The 16,440-nt window shown below is 39.8% G+C and overlaps 1 protein-coding gene across 2 annotated transcripts in view; it reads left to right on the top strand.

Moving 5' to 3' along the window:
• The window catches only part of CALU (calumenin), a 33,904-nt gene that overhangs the window by 295 nt on the left and 17,169 nt on the right, over positions 1–16,440 (top strand). For both annotated transcript variants that reach the window (XM_006771398.2, XM_006771399.2), the window contains exon 2: positions 13,141–13,372. In XM_006771398.2, the coding sequence (XP_006771461.1) occupies positions 13,152–13,372 (221 nt within the window). In that variant the 5' untranslated portion in view covers positions 13,141–13,151. The remainder of the gene's footprint in view (positions 1–13,140; positions 13,373–16,440) is intronic.

Here is a 16,440-nt window from a genome sequence, read left to right as displayed (position 1 = left end):
ACCTCCCGCCCGCTCTGGGAAGGGGCTTTGCCGGCGAACCCCGGCTCTCGGCTTCCCGTCCTGCGGGGCACTGTTTTGTGCCTGGCTGGCCACGTCCTCGTCCTCGTCCTCTGTCCCTGGGCCCCGCACTCACCGGGCCCTCGGGTTAGAGGGCCACTTGTTGATCTCCTGACGGTCAGAGGGCGCCGGGTAGTGCCATTGTCAAGCTCCCTGCCACCTTCCCCTCGCGAGCCTGCTCGTGTCTGCCAGCCTCTCCCGAGCGGGCGGCGCATCTGCCAGGAAAGTCGTGTTCGCTGACTTTGATGGTGTAGAAACAAGTGGGGAAAGAAAGCACGAAAAGAGTATGTGATTTAAAAAAAAAAGAAAGAAAGAAAAAGAAACAAGAAAGAGCTGTGTCGTTTTAAAGAAAAGCCGAATGTTTCGAGCTCCCATTTTTAGCGGCATCCTTCAGTCGGCAACGGAGAAGGAGGTTTTAAAGGCTTTACCAGGGAATTGTTTTTACCTTGTCGGGTTGCTGCTGGCCCCAGTGCTCAATCCTGATTTTCATTTAGCGTGCCACAAGTGAAAACTCAGTTACCTACACCTGCCCTGGTGAAGAGGCCAGTAAAGCAGTTTGCAGTTTCGAAAGCTGCCTGTGCATCGAGGCAAAAGCCCCGTGGGTCTCCTGGTAAAACTCGAGGGCCTTCTGTCTCAATTCCGACGTCTCGAAGCTCACAGGATAGATAGTGTCTTTGAGAACTGAGTTTCATGGGCTCCCTGGCATGGACCATACAGTCAACGTTAATAAATCGTTAATAAGGTTGCTGGGAGGTAGAAAACTGTCATCGCTGATAAAGTAGTCTTTGCCGTAGGATGAGACTTGACATAAGACAGATACCTGTTTGACCTCATTCGGCACGTTTGGCGAACTAGACACCGAGCCGTGGCCATCACTGAAGAGTGTGCGTGGTGCTGGATAGTGTGCAAGTGAGGGTCCAGATGAGGGGTGCGGAACCCTTCTTCTGCCGGGACCATTTGGATATTTATAACGTCGCTGGCGGACCATACAGAACTATCAGCTTAGCAATGAGCCTGCTGTATTTGGCCAAACATTTAATTAGCTCACCTCTAGTGCGGAGGCAGGGCCGGACCGAATGATTTCCCACCCCTGGTCCAAATAGATAACCTGTATATTGCATTTGTGTGTAGAGAGGATGAGTTTGCTTAGGCATCATCTGAGCTTTGCAGTGATTCGGGGGTCTTCAGTAGGATCCCTTTGGAAGTCACAACGGAGAGAACCGTGCAGTGACGAAGATGAACTGAGTGTGTCTGACTGGATGGTACTCGTAGACAACTTGGAAGTCAGTTCATCGTCACTCTCGATAGGATGTTTGCTTCCATTCATCCAGTGATGTGTCAAAGGATTCTTATTGGTGGCATTTTATATACATCGCACCAGTGTAGATAATCAGTACTTTGACATTAACTCGGATTTTTCCATAACGTGGGTATGCCAGGGATGTTGGAATTACAGGTGTAGCCAAGGGATAGTCATTGGAAAAGCTTGCGAGGCCATAACATCCTAGATCCTCTATGAACTCTTAAATGTAGCTGTTGCTGATGGTGTGATTTATGAATTAGAGTTTAGGCCCGAGCTTTGCCTGTTGCTGGCTGATGGCCACATCCGGTAAGGGGAATTGGGGGTTGGGGAGCATCCACAAGCAGGAACGGCATTGCTGCCCAGTACCGTCCAACTAATCCAGTAAAATGTATTGGTGTATAAAAGGTACAGGCATTATAGTAGAGACTGTAGAGGGGTATTAATTTTTATTAGCCTCTGGTCGCTGTGGAGTGGTACAAGCAAGTTTTGTCAAAGTTTATAGGAATTGGCACAGATCACTTCCAGCTGGAGTGATAATATGAGATAGGTCTTTTAATCTACGATTAAAAATTATTTATAGACATTTGGCACTGAAGGGAGGTTGAACTATAATAACTACCAAAATCTTAAGGACTTTATGCCTGCTACACACAAACACGGCAAAATTACAAGTAGAAACCAAGGCTCTTGGCCCTACATTTTGCATAGCATTCCTATGGGAATTAATTATGTATTAAAGTTTTATCATCCAAAAGGAAACTATTTTCCCCCAGGATTTCTAGAGCCTTTTTTATTAAAGAAAATTTTTAATTCTGTAGCCAGAAAAATTTAGTTTGTACTTAGTTGCTTTAGTTATAGAACTTTTGAAGCCTGATAATAATACTTCGTCATTCTCTAAAACTTTTCTTCTACAGCCAAGTTTGCACTTTTATGTACTTAACTGTCTTATAAATGTATGCCCTCACTCACACAAATAATTAATTAGAATGTATTAATGAACTAATGTAAATTTGTTCTATCAAGGGAGAAATATTGAATAAATGGTTTATCATTATCGTTATCAAATCATGAAGAATAACATTACTTTAATGTGATAATCCATTGGTGGCACTTGTCCCAAGGTTTGCAAATGAAGAATGTCAGGTTGGTGTGGCTCCGTTGGTTGGAGCATCATCCTGTACACTGAAAAGTCTCAGGTTTGATTCCCAGTCAGGGCACATACCCAGGTTGTGGGTTCAATTTTCAGTTGTGGACCCATGTGGGAGGCAACTGTTAGATGTTTCTCTCTCTCCCTCTCCCTTCTCTCTAAAATTAAAAAAAAGAAGAAGAAGATAACCAAATAGCTTTAATTTCTAGATTTCATAACCTGAGCCTTACTATGGTTAGTAAATTGCTGTCAGGTTGTTCTGTTCTCCCTCCCCTCTCCCACCCCCAAATCCACAATTGAAGTAGACACGTAAGCAGTGAGATTCTGCTTTTGCTGCATTATAAAGGAATGCCTTTTTTCCCCTGAATATCCAGCTCAGAGTGGAATTTTATCACCACACCCATTCTCCCACTTGTTAACATTGAGCAATGGGTCTTTTTGGTCAACCAGAATAACTGTGAGATTACTCAGTGCTAATATTCTTGAGAAACTGACTTTAATCCAGGGATCTAAATTTCTCTGAAACAGTTTACTTTCAGTGTTCTGTGACCAACAGATTTTTACAAAAAATGACTTGGAAGAGGGAGGAATGGCAAGATTTTAGAATTTTTAAGGAAATTTTTGAATGGATAAAATAAACTGATTCTTAAGGCTCATTGTTGTTATTGAAAGAAAATCAAGTGTATGCTGTTAATCTTTTCTTTTAAATTTACTGGAACAATTCATGAAAATGACTTTCAGAAGAAAATTTTTGGTAACATACTGCAAAAGGATGACAGTTATATCTTCTCTAACCCTTTTGTTTGTGTCCCTATCATGGCATTATCCAATAGAAATATAATATAAGCCACATATTTAGTTTTACATTTTTATGTGAAAATTTAAAACATGTGAAATTAATCTTAATTTAATCCAATAAATACAAAATACCATTTGTTAAAAAAATAAAGTACAGCCCTAACCGGTTTGGGTCAGTGGATAGAGCATCGGCCTGCAGACTGAAGGGTGCCAGGTTCGATTCCCGTCAAGGGCATGTACCTTGGTTGCAGGCACATCCCCAGTAGGAGGTGTGCAAGAGGCAGCTGATCGATGTTTCTCTCTCATCGATGTTTCTAATTCTCTATTCCTCTCCCTTTCTCTCTGTAAAAAATCAATAAAATATATTAAATAAATAAAGTACAATATAAGACTTATATCACATCTTGTTCACACTAGCCACGTTTTTAACATATTTTTATTGATTTCAGAAAGGAAGGGAGAGAGAGAGATAGAAACATAAATGATGAAAGAGAATCATTGATCAGTTGCCTCCTACACACCCCACCACCAGGGACTGAGTCTGAAACCCCGACATGTGCCCTGACCAGAATCAAACCATGACTTCCTGGTTCATAGTTGGACTCTCAACCACACTGGCTGGGCTACACTAGCTACATTTTAAATGCTTAGTAGCCACATATGGCTATAACAGCGGATCCGGCCCGTTTGAAATGAATAAAACTAAAAAAACAAAAAGACCGTACCCTTTTATGTAATGATGTTTACTTTGAATTTATATTAGTTCACACAAACACTCCATCCATGCTTTTGTTCCGGCCCTCCGGTCCAGTTTAAGAACCCATTGTGGCCCTCGAGTCAAAAAGTTTGCCCACCCCTGGGCTAGAAGCTACTGTTCTGGGCAGTGCAAGCCTAGCTTTTTGTGTGTTTTTTTTAAGAAAAAATTTTAACCGTTACCCTTGGTGAGGGAGAAACAGAATATTAGAGAGAACAACTTAGGTCATTTGAGAAGTGGGAGATGGGAAGATGCGTTTTTCACAATCATTGAATTATCTACTAGATCATGTGGTAAAAGCTTATAAAGCAAGTCCTTCACTTATGAATATCATGTGTTCCTAATATCCTGTTATCATTGATGTGTAGCTGCGATGATGGGAGGAGCTTTCTATCATTTGGTTTCAGTTTGGTTGAAAAGAGAAAGATGCTTCAGAAATAACTGCACTAATGTAGTTCTTCAGATACCTTGTGTGAAAGTGGTTTTGTACTCTTCTCACATCTTCCCACATGTCTTGGGAGATATACTTTGTTTCTGCTTGAACATTTTTATATGTATATGTATTTAGATATATCTAATACAGGTTTTTTGTTTTTTTTTAGTGTCTATAATCATAAAACAAGAGGCCTTTTAAAGTTTCTAATAAGTAGGAATTAGTATATTTATGTGTGGGCACAAAGAGGATTATGTGTGTATATATGTAAATTATATGTAATGTATATAATTATTATATTATCTGAAATGTATAAATATTAAACAGGTGTTTCATTGCCTGCAGGAAAGATGAAGATAGGGTCATTGGTTTTGTCGATCAAATGGTCTTTGATGACCCTTTTAGGCACTTTTATCAATGGTAGGTGACAGATTTCAGGGTGACAGGAGGTGGTGAGGAAGCAGAGACAACAACATAGACAACTCTTAGAGATGGGGTAAAGGAAAGGGAAGAGCAAGCAGGGTCTGGAAAGGAATGGTTTTGGATTGTGGAGACCTGAGAAGTATTGATTGATTGGAGGAGCCTGTAGAAGGGTGAGATTGAAAGTTTGAGAGAGAGGGCAAGGAAAGAAATGGATAAATGATAAAACTATATCACTTGGCTTTTACTCTGGAATTCTTCTCTTATCCTGTATCAAGATATTAAACCTCAAATTTAAATGTAGCTTCCCTGCCGAAACCGGTTTGGCTCAATGGATAGAGCGTCGGCTTGCGGAATGGGGGGTCCCGGGTTCGATTCCGGTCAAGGGCATGTGCCTGGGTTGCGGGCACATCCCCAGTGGGGGATGTGCAGGAGGCAGGTGATCGAAGTTTCTCTCTCATCGATGTTTCTAACTCTCTATCTCTCTCCCTTCCTCTCTGTAAAAAATCAATAAAATAATTAAAAATAAAAATAAAAATAAATGTAGCTTCCCCTCTAAATCACAGTGCATCAATCTGTTACATTTCTGTGTCACATATATCAAAACTTTGTACAGTATCTTTTTCCAGGCCTTGATAATATTAGTGGGCTTAAGCATTTATTCATATTGCAACATTTGGGGTTTGCAAGAATTGTTACAGTATTTTATTTTGGGGATATAATTAATCATTTATAAAATGTTCCTAAAAGTGAAGTCCCCTTATTAATAGGCATAAGGAAAACCATCTGTTGCAATAACTTGATTTTACTTGATTCTGTAAACCTATAACATTATATTGTTTAGTTATATTACAAAAATAACAACATATGTATAATTTATTGTCTCTAAAAAGTTTTATTTTTCTAAGGAATTATTAGTAGTTTAAGATGGAAGTTTCATGTTGCCCTTAAATAAAGACATATTACTTTAATGTTTAAAAGAGCCACTAAACCTCTAATTTTCTCTTCATTGTTCCACTGATTTGCTTGATCAGTTGAATGATTGAAGGTAGGCTGGAGTGTTATTATGGATGAGTGTGTTTTACTTTAAAAATAGGGTTTCTGTCCTAAGAATAGATAGGTATTTCCTTCAGTCTGCTTTTTCAATCTGGAAAAATGGCTTGAAAATGTTTGCTTTGCTACCTAATATTGAAAAGAGTTTTTATTATAGTGTTTAAAAAGTAATACACATAAAAGGTAATATATATGAGTATGTGCTCATTTACAAAAAATAACACAATGGAGTATAGTATTAAAGTTCTCTCCAGCCCTAGCCAAGTAGCTCAGTTGGTTAGAGCATCCATCCTAAAATGTCAAGGTTGGGGGTTTGCTCCCTGGTCAGGGCACATACAAGAATCAACCAATGAATGCATAAATAAATGGAACAACAAATTGGTCTCTCTCTCTCTCTCTCTCTCTCTCTCTCTCTCTCAAAATCAATCAATTTAAAAAAATTTTAAAAAAAGGTTCACTCCACACCAGCCTCGCCACCCCACCCCATCTCTTCTTCCTTGAGTGTAGGGGTTATCACTGTTTACAGATAGATGTTTATTCTTCCACACCATTTTTGTGCATATATGTTATATTTTATACGGGCTGCTGGGGATCACACCTGCAAACCAAGGTACATGCCCATGCCCTTGCCTGGAATTGAACCCAGGAACTTTTTCTTTTGTTCTTTATATATTTTATTGATTTTATACAGAGAGAGTTAGAAACATCGATGAGAGAGAAGCATCGGATCAGCTGCCTCCGGCACTCTCCCCCCCCCCCCCCCACTGGTCTTTCTGGTGAGGTTGTTTGGTTTTGTTTTTTACATAAATGAGACCTTAACATTGTTTTGTAACTTGTGTTTGTTGTTGCTGCTGTTCATTTAACAGGTCTTGGTGAGTTCTCAAATTCAGTGCTGATAGATCTACCTCATTGTTTTTAACCACTGTGTAGTGTCCCATAATATAGATATTAGTTTCAGGTGTACAGCATAATGATTTGACATTATTATAACTTATGAAGTAATCCCCCCATTAGTCTAGTACACACCTGACACTATACATAGTTATGACAGTATTATTGACTATATTCTCTATGGTATAGTTTACATCCTATGACTATTTTGTAACTGCCAGTTTGCACTTCTTTGTCCCTTTTGTTTTCCATTGATTTATCATTATAAACTATCATCATTGAACACCTGTGTACCAGTATATTTATATACAGATTTGGATGTTTTAATCAGATAGCATGAAACAAAATGCTGATAAATTTTTAGAAGCTATCTCAGTCCTAAATTTAGTGGGAACAGCTTAGGAGAAGTACCACCTTCTTCCTCTTCTTCCTCTATCTCAGGGGTCGCCAGGTCTTGCTTTCACATTACTTTCTTACATGGGTTTCATCAGTCTTAACAACTATCCATTTTGAGAATGGTACTTGGGAAATGACTTCCTCTCATTATCTATCTCCTTCACTACATTTCTTGGCAATGTCCTAATTGCTTTCCTTCTACTTTTAAGGAATCTTTATATAATGCACTCATCATTATCTGTGCTTAGCACTTTTTTGGTTTATTGAATCCAAAGGACTCTATAAATCCAAGTTAATACAGTGTAACTTCCTTTAGCTACTATTTGAGGGTCATAAGAAAAATGGAGGAGAACCAAGATGGCAGTGTAGGTAAACGCCAGTACTTGACACCTCTCAATTACATCAAAATTACAACTAAAATAAAGAACCACCTGAAATCTGGCTGAATAGAAGTCCTACAGCTAGAGAAGTAAAGAAAAAAGCACATATCCCAGCCAGCATGGCTCTGTGGTTGAAGGTCGACCTATGAACCAGGAGGTCACAGTTCTGTTCCTGGTCAGAGCACATGCCCAGGTTTTGGGCTTGTTCCCCAGTAGTGGGTGTGCAGGAGGCAGCTGGTGATTCTCTCTCCTCATTGATGTTTCTCTCCCTTCCTCTCTGAAATCAATAAAAATATATGTTTTAAAAAAGAAGAAAGCACATTGAGACTGCTAGGAGGGCAGAGACGTGGACTAAACTGTTCTGACATGTGTGCCTTTTTTTTTTCTCATCAGGAGGGATATTTTGGCTTCAGGGCCTCCCGTGAGGAGCAAGGTATCCCAACCACCCACCAGACCCCCCAGCCCAGGGTTCCAGTGCCGGGAAGAGAAGTCCCTCTAACTTTGGGCTATAAAAACCAGCAGGGATTGTGACTGAGTGAAAGGAGGCTGCTGGAGACCCAGGCAGTCCCTCTTAAAGGTCCCATGCAAGAACTTACACAGTCTCAATCCCTCTGAGCTCCAGCACTGGGGCAGCAGCTTGGGGAGGAACTGGATTGTCTAGTATTGGAACAAGAACTTGGGGGCGACTTTTTCCCAGATGGGTACTCACAGGGGTCATTGTTCCTATGCTGAGACCTCCCCCATCACAGAGCTGACTGGCAGTCATATCTGAGTTTCCATTAGCCTGGCTCATACTGTTCATTCAGCCTTGGTGATTCCCTGAGACCCTGCCCCGTCTAACTTGCAGCCACACCCAAGCTGTTTGCAGCTGTTTTTCCATATGAATAACCTGTCCTGGCTCAGGCTTCAGACTTTATTAAAATCTCTCAAACAAGCAGCAGTTGGCATCAGTGTGCCCCATTCCTCTCAATAAGAGGCCACTAGGGGTCTGGCACTAGCAGCAGCCTGACTTGCTTCACAGCTTGGCCTCGCCTGGACAGCCCCAAGCCCAATACAAGTAGCAGCCATGTGCAGATTGCTCTGAGGCTCCTGCCAGGTGGCCTGAGAGCCAGTATACCCAGTGAACAGCTTCAGACTATACAAGATTACAACTCTACACATCCACGAGCGACACACTCAAGGGGCAGTGAGTACCAAATTCCCTCTGAAGCAAGTCCTGCTCCAGAGGGGTATCTTCTGCACAGTAACTCTTCCACTGTAGTTGCAGCTGGTCCTCACAGTCAATTGGTCTGGAGGTCATTTCCTTCCAGTAAGACCAACAGCAGTCAAAGCTCAATTACAAGACTGCACACAGGGGTACACCTAGAGTGCCCAGCTTAGGTGACTGGGGAGGCTGAGCCACAGGGCCCTACAGGACACCTACTACACAAGACCATTCTACCAATTTCAGGAGATATAGCAGCTCTACCTAATACATAGAAACAAACACAGGGAAGCAGCAAAAATGCAGAGACAAGGAAACATGTCACAAATGAAAGAACAAGAAACTTCCATTTAAAATGGAAGCAAACAAACTACTGGATACAGAGTTCAAAACAATCATTATAAGGATACTCAAGGATCTTAATGAGAGCTTCAAGGGATTTAGTGAGAATTTCAAGGATCTTAGAATTTCAAAGACATGAAAAAGGACCAATCAGAAATTAAGCCTACGCTAACTGAAATAAAGAATGATTTACTGGGATTCAACAGTAGAGTATAGGAATAATGACAGAAAACTTCCCCTTCCTGGTGAAAGAAATAGACTTACAAGTCCAGGAAGCATAGAGAGTCCCTAACAAGTGGAACCCAAAGAGACCCACACCAAGACAAATCATATTAAAATGCCAAACGTTAAAAACAATTTAAAGCAGCAAGAGAAAAGCAGTTACTTACAAGGGAGCGCCCATACAACTTTCAGCTGATTTCTCAACAGAAACTTTGCAGGCCACCAGGGAGTGGCAAAAAATACTCTAAGTGATGAAAAGCAAGGACCTACAACCAAGATTACCCAGCAAAGCTATCATTTAGAATTGAAGGTCAGATAAAGAGCTCACAGACAAGAAGAAGCTAAAGGAGTTCATCACCACCAAAGCAGTATTACATGAAATGTTGAAGGATATTAAGAAGAAGGAAAAGGCTGAGGAAAATATGAACAATAAAATGGCAGCAACTACATATTTAACACAATTGAATCTAAAAATCAAAATAAACGAACTTGCAATCTAATGAACAAAATAAACTAATGAACAAAATAGAACCAGAGGCATAGAAACATGGAACAGACTGATGAATCTCAGAGGGAAGAGGGGAGAAGGGGCAGGTAAAGATTAACCAAAGAACTTCCATTGCATATATGCCTTACCTATGGACACAGACAATAGGGTGGTGAAGGGAACAGGGTGGAGGGGAGCAGTGGGGGGAAGGAGCATCTAATACTCTCAACAACAAAGTTTTATTTCAGTCAGAAAATGAAAATATAAAAAAATAAAAATTCATACATTAAAATATGTTTAACCCAGCTATTTTCAACCTTTTTCATATCATGGCACATATAAACTCTTACTAAAATTCTGTGGCACGCCAAAAAATGCATTTTTTGCTGATCTAGCAGAAAATAGCTATAATTTTTATTCATTCACAGCGGAGGCTATTGTTGCTTTGGCTGTTGTCATTTTTAAAAAATATTTTTTTACTGATTTCAGAGAGGAAGGGAGAGGGAGAGAGAAATAGAAACATCAATGAGGAAAGAGTATCATCAATCAGTTGACTGCCTCCTGCATGCCCCGTACTAGAGATCAAGCCTACAACCCGGGCATATGCCCTGACAGGGTAAAGAACTATATGACCTCCTGGGTCATAGGTCAACTCTCAACCACTGAGCCACACCAGTCAAGCCTGTTGTCATTTGTTTGTTCTAATTTTTATTGTTGGAAGTATTACACATTTCCCCTTTTTTCTCCCATTGACTTCTTGTAGCCTGCTCCTGCCCGCCTTCCCAGGCCTTCACCATCCTGTTGTCATTGTCCATGGTTCATGCATATATTCACACAAGTTTCCTGTTTTCATTTTTTAATTTGACAATCTAAGGGAAAAGAGGTCAGTGCCTCTGACTAAATTGTCAGGCATTGCATGTTCTAAAATTTAGGGGGGTACACCAGTATGCCATGGCAGACAGATGAAAATAGCTAGTTTAACCTCTTGGCATATTTAGTTTCCTTATCCCCTGGCATAATTCATTCTTCACTCTAGTTCCCAAACTTTGAGGTAGGATCAGACATATGCAGTTTCTTCATATTAAGTAACTTTCAGGTTAAATTTCTTAACATATTACTATGGCTGTTTGAGAATTTGGTTAGAATAGTGGTTCTTAATCTGACTGTCCTTTCTTTCTGTCCTCCACCTTCTTTTTTTTTTTTCTTTGTGACTGTCTTTAATATTAATAGCCAGAGGTTGTATAAATACAACCTCATAGTGGTTGTATTTTTCTAAAAACTCCAGATGATTCTAGGGTGCAATCTGGATTGAAAACCACTGTGATAGAAGCTATGCTGAAAGAATTTTTGTATTTTAAAAAATATTTACATATAAGATGTGAGCCCTTAGACTAGATTGTTCCACTAATCACATCCTAGGGAAGGTGAAGTCTATGACTGGTTTAATCTACAGATTTTAGGACAAGGTAATGCATTTAACATACATGTAATGCAGCGTTCCTCTGTACTGTAACTTTTATTCGTTTCCTAGGGTGCTGTAACAAATTACCACAAACTGGGTGCCTTAAAAGGACAGAAATTCATTCTCTCACAGTTCTAGAGGCTAGATATTAGGAACTAAGGTGTTGCCTCTAGGGGAGGATCCTTCCTTTCCTCTTCCTAGCTTCTGGTTTCTTGACTTGTAGATGCATCACTCCAATCCGTGTCTCTTTTCATAACATGGTATTCTCTTCTCTATATCTTTGTCCAGATCAGTCATTGGATTAAAGCCCACCCTAATCCAATATGATTCATCTGCAAAGATCCTATTTCCAAATAAGGTCACATTTGTATTACCAGGGATTAGGACTTCAGCATATTTTTGGGAAATGCAATTCACCCACAATAAGCCTCATGCCTAATAACCACCTAATCCATCTAGGAAGGGAGCCATTGGTCATAAAGGGAAATGAGTAAGAGATAATGTGAAATTGCAAAAACTTATTCTCATTGCAGGAGAAAAGCATTCAGAATTTGTGTTCTGATGAAGATTTAGTTAAAATATGAAAGCCAGGGAAAATCTTCCCCCTTGATTTTTAATTTTACAGTTTAACATTTTTGGACAGTAGTGTGGGGTATCTGTAGAGTGCCAAACAGGTTTCCTAAAGTTCTCTGCAAATTATTTTCTCTGCAATTATTTGGTCACATTTTTCAATAAGGTGTTCGTTCCAGCCTTGTGCTTTTAGAATCACACCTGTGACTGAAGAGATTTTGAAGGTATGGAGTAGGGCCTTGGAATTGGTACTTTGAACAGTACTTCAGGTGGTCCTTATGCCTGGGAGCCTTTGGGAAACAATATATGGAGTGATAAAGCAGTTGTTATTCATCACTGTACCATCTGAATAATTTGATTTTTGAAGGGGATTTGAGATTGAGTCTGGATATGGGAGATGGCTTGGTGCTATAGGCCAAGGACACTGCAAATATTTCATTGGCTCCTTATCTGATGATCAGAATCATCTGAGAAGCATTTAAAACTACAAGTGCCTAGATTCAATTTCAGAGATTCTAATTCAAAGGGAAAACTTTTTCAAAGTTTTCTAGGTGATTCTAATAACCAGCCTGGTTTGAAGACCAGACATTAATATACTACAAAAAGTAAAGCATTGAGTCATATGTCTATATTTAAATCTTGTTTTTTTTTCACTTTTAAATCTTATGAACTTGGGCAAAATGATTAATATTCTTTGATTGTTGTTGTTTTGGGGTTTTTTTACTTGGTTTATTATTTTTAATTGATTAAAAATTTTATTTTTTAATGTGTTTTATTGATTTTAGAGAGAGAGGAAGGGAGAGAGAGAGAGACAGAAACGTCAATGATGAGAGAGAATTATCAATCAGCTGCCTCCTGCATGCCACCCACTGGGGATTGAGCCCTCAACCTGGGCATGTGCCCTGACTGGAAATCGAACTCACTACCTTTTGGTAGACAGGACAACGCTCCAACCAACTGAGCCACACTGACCAGTGCACTTTGGTGTTTTTTAAAGGGAGACTACTTACAAGGTATAATTCCTGGTAAGCCTACAATTAGATGAAGGAAATTGGTGAAAATTTCTCATCCTAAAACTGTAGAGTCTGATATTCTACTGTACTTATTTTATGGATAAATGATAATATTTGGGGTTATAGTGAATCAATAATAACTAGCTGTGAGCTTTTTAATTATTAAGCATACTGCCTCTTGAATTAACCACCTTTCTTTCTCTTTAAGATCTGATTACCATGGACCTGCGACAGTTTCTTATGTGCCTGTTCCTGTGCACAGTCTTTGCCTTGAGCAAGCCCACAGAAAAGAAGGACCGTGTCCATCATGAGCCTCAGCTCAGCGACAAGGTTCACAACGATGCTCAGAGCTTTGATTATGACCATGATGCCTTCTTGGGTGCTGAAGAAGCAAAGACCTTTGATCAGCTGACACCAGAAGAGAGCAAGGAAAGACTTGGGTAAGGTGCCAGCCCTCAGGGGCTGGTTCGGATACTGACATTTCTTTATAACTCAATTCATTCTTTTTTTCTCTCTGACTCAGTCACCCAGTAAAGTTTTGTTGAACTACATCTATGAAAGCTAATCACAGAGTTGCTACTACTAAAATGTAATTAACGCTTGCTCTTACACATTTCTCCATTGAATAGCTTTTTACCTCAATCTATAAAGCAAAGTCATTTTTGCATAAAAGTACCAAATATTAAAGGGCCAGCTTGATCCCAAAGGGACATTACCTGGTAGGGGGAGAAGGGCGTAGTTTCTCATTCTTGCCCCTTTTAATTTTTAAAACCTTTCCGGACCTATTGCCCAAGCCAAGTGTTTGAGTGGCTAATAAAATGCAAATTAAACCTCTGGACTAATTTCTCTAAAGTTTATTTCCTAGAGTGTCCCTCGCCCTCTTTGTTTTCAATCTCAGATATTAGCTTAATTGAAAACAAAACTTTTTAGAAGATTGTAAAGGTAATGGTCTTAATGTCAGAGTATGAGTTGCTGCTTCAGTAACAGCAGGCCATAGTTAGGTTCCATGGCTCTCTCAGCCAGTGTCTTTTTACCTAAACCCTTGATTTTGGTAGAGTCCCAGTGTATTATTTCTAACTGAAGATCTGAGAATGTCTTTTGGTTCTTCCAAAGCCTTACTTTTTAAGGAAATGCAGGTTAATTTAATGAGCATTTTCTCTTCAATGATCATGGTGGTGTTACTTTCTGAATTATATTCAAGAGATTTGTTGGAAAGTTGTACCACATAGAAACTTCCAAAAATAGTTTGTCGTCATGGCTAGTGCCATGATTAGGAGACATTATAGGGTTTGTTTTGAGTGATATTTTAGGATAAACTTATTTTATTTCTACAATATTCTTTTTATTATTATTGAGAGAGAGAGAGAGAGGCATCATTGAAAGAGAAGCATCATCGATTGGCTGCCTCCTGAACACCCCCTTGGGGTTGGAGCCTACAACTCCAGGCATGTGCCCTAACTGGGAACCGTGACTTCTTGGTTCCTGAGTTGATGCTCAATTATTGAGCCACACTGGCTGGGCTACAATATTTTACTCTTTTTCTCTCTCTCTCTCTCTTTTTCTACAATATTTTATTCTTAAACATTAAGAGAAATCAAAAGATTTTTCTAGGTAGAATGAGAAACTGTCCTAAAACATTTGAAAGTAGATAAAGAAAACAAATAATATTAAAGAGTCAGTTTTCTATTAGGTTGCTTTTCTAACTTTGAGAGACCGTGATCACTTTTAATTTTAATCTTATAAATGTGCTAACATTCCCGGCTGAAAATAGAGCTGCATGAGGTAGTTCTCATTCTTCATGTCTTGCCTATTAATGTTCATGTCCAACGCACATTTTGTCTGCACATATTTCTCTGCAGAATTACTCTTAAATAATGAAAGACCCTTTGGCTTAGTGTCAGTCAGGCTCTGTGCAGGTAGTGGAATAGCTCTAGTAACAGTTTTTAGTAGAGAGAACGATTCTTTTTTTGTCATCAGTGAATATCAAAAGTGCAACACGTGAGCAGACTCCATTTTTTGTTTGAATAAGATCATACTTTTTATGGAATGTATGAATGAGTCAAGTACTGTTTGCTTCTCCCAAATTTTGGAAATAATGACAAATATCCCCAGTTCATAAGGTAACATACTGTTAGAAGCAATAATTCCTGGTGAATTTTTTTTTTAACTTATTCACTGTGGCATTTCTAAACATTGTTTTGGTAGGTGACTATACACCAGACGTTGGAAACAACAGATTTCCCTCTTCCATCTATTCTAGAAGGCAAGTAATTATTAGGAGACAAGATTATTGTTCATACCTGTAGTTGTAAAAATTCACTTTTTTTTTAATCCTCACCTGAGGATATGGTTTTATTGATTTTTTAAAATTGTTCGGCCTTCCTCTCTCACCGGCCTTCCCCTCTCACCGGCCTTCCTCTCTCACCGGCCTTCCCCTCTCACCGGCCTTCCTCTCTCACCGGCCTTCCCCTCTCACCGGCCTTCCTCTCTCACCGGCCTTCCCCTCTCACCGGCCTTCCTCTCTCACCGGCGGGGGGTTTGGTTGTTAAAAAGCAATCTCCAGCAGAGCCCGTTTGAAGCTCTCACTGGCTTTAAGAAGTGATTCGTGAATGGGGTGCAGAAGGCGCTCCCAGGGGTTGTGCAAAATAGGAGGGTTCCATGGGAAGAAGGGGGAGGACCGGGAGCTCTTAGCAAAAGAGGAGCAAGCATAACTTCAGACCAGGGCCCCCAATGTTTGGGGCAAGGGGAGGCAAGGGGTGCATCTTTCTCTTTTAAATATATTTTTTATGGATTTCCGAGAGGATTTTTTTTTTTAAGAGAGAGAGAGAAACATCAATAGTTTGTCTCCTATACATGCCCCAATGAGGGATCATATCCGCAACCTAGGTATGTGCCCTGATTGTGAATTGAACCCCAACCTTTTAGTTTTGGGGACAATGCTCTAACCAACTGAGCCACCTGGCCAGGGCAAAAGTCACAAATACTATTTGTAGTTAATCCTCACCCGAGGATCTTTTTTTTTCCATTAATTTTTTTTTTTAATTTAGGTTTTCTTTTTTTTAATTTAAAAATTCTTTATTGTTTAAATTATTACATATGTCTCCTATTTCTCCCACTGACCTCTCTCTGGCCGCTCCCATCCCCCAGCACATACCTCACCCACCTACTGTCTGTGTCCAAGTATTTTGGTTGTTTTTTTTCCAGAGTGGAAGGGAGTTAGAAGGGAGGAGGAAAGAGAGAGAAAAACATCGATGTGAGAGAGACACATCAATTGGCTGCCTCCTGCACTCCGAGGATCAAACCCACAACCTAGGTTTGTGCCCTTGACCAGGAATCAAACCCACAACCCTTTTTTTCCTTTGAGGGCTGTCTAACCACTGATCCACACCATCCAAGGCCCATGGTCCTCTTTTTTGCCTATTTTTTTTTCTTTCTTTTTTTAAGAGACCGCAAACTCCATATTTTATTGATTTTTTACAGAGAGAAAGGGAGAGGGATAGAGAGTTAG

The sequence above is a fragment of the Myotis davidii genome, unplaced genomic scaffold, assembly GCF_000327345.1.
Source record: "Myotis davidii unplaced genomic scaffold, ASM32734v1 scaffold705, whole genome shotgun sequence".
Lineage (NCBI taxonomy): Eukaryota > Metazoa > Chordata > Mammalia > Chiroptera > Vespertilionidae > Myotis > Myotis davidii.
Note: the sequence above shows the minus strand (reverse complement) of the source record. Positions and strands in the feature narration are given on the sequence as shown.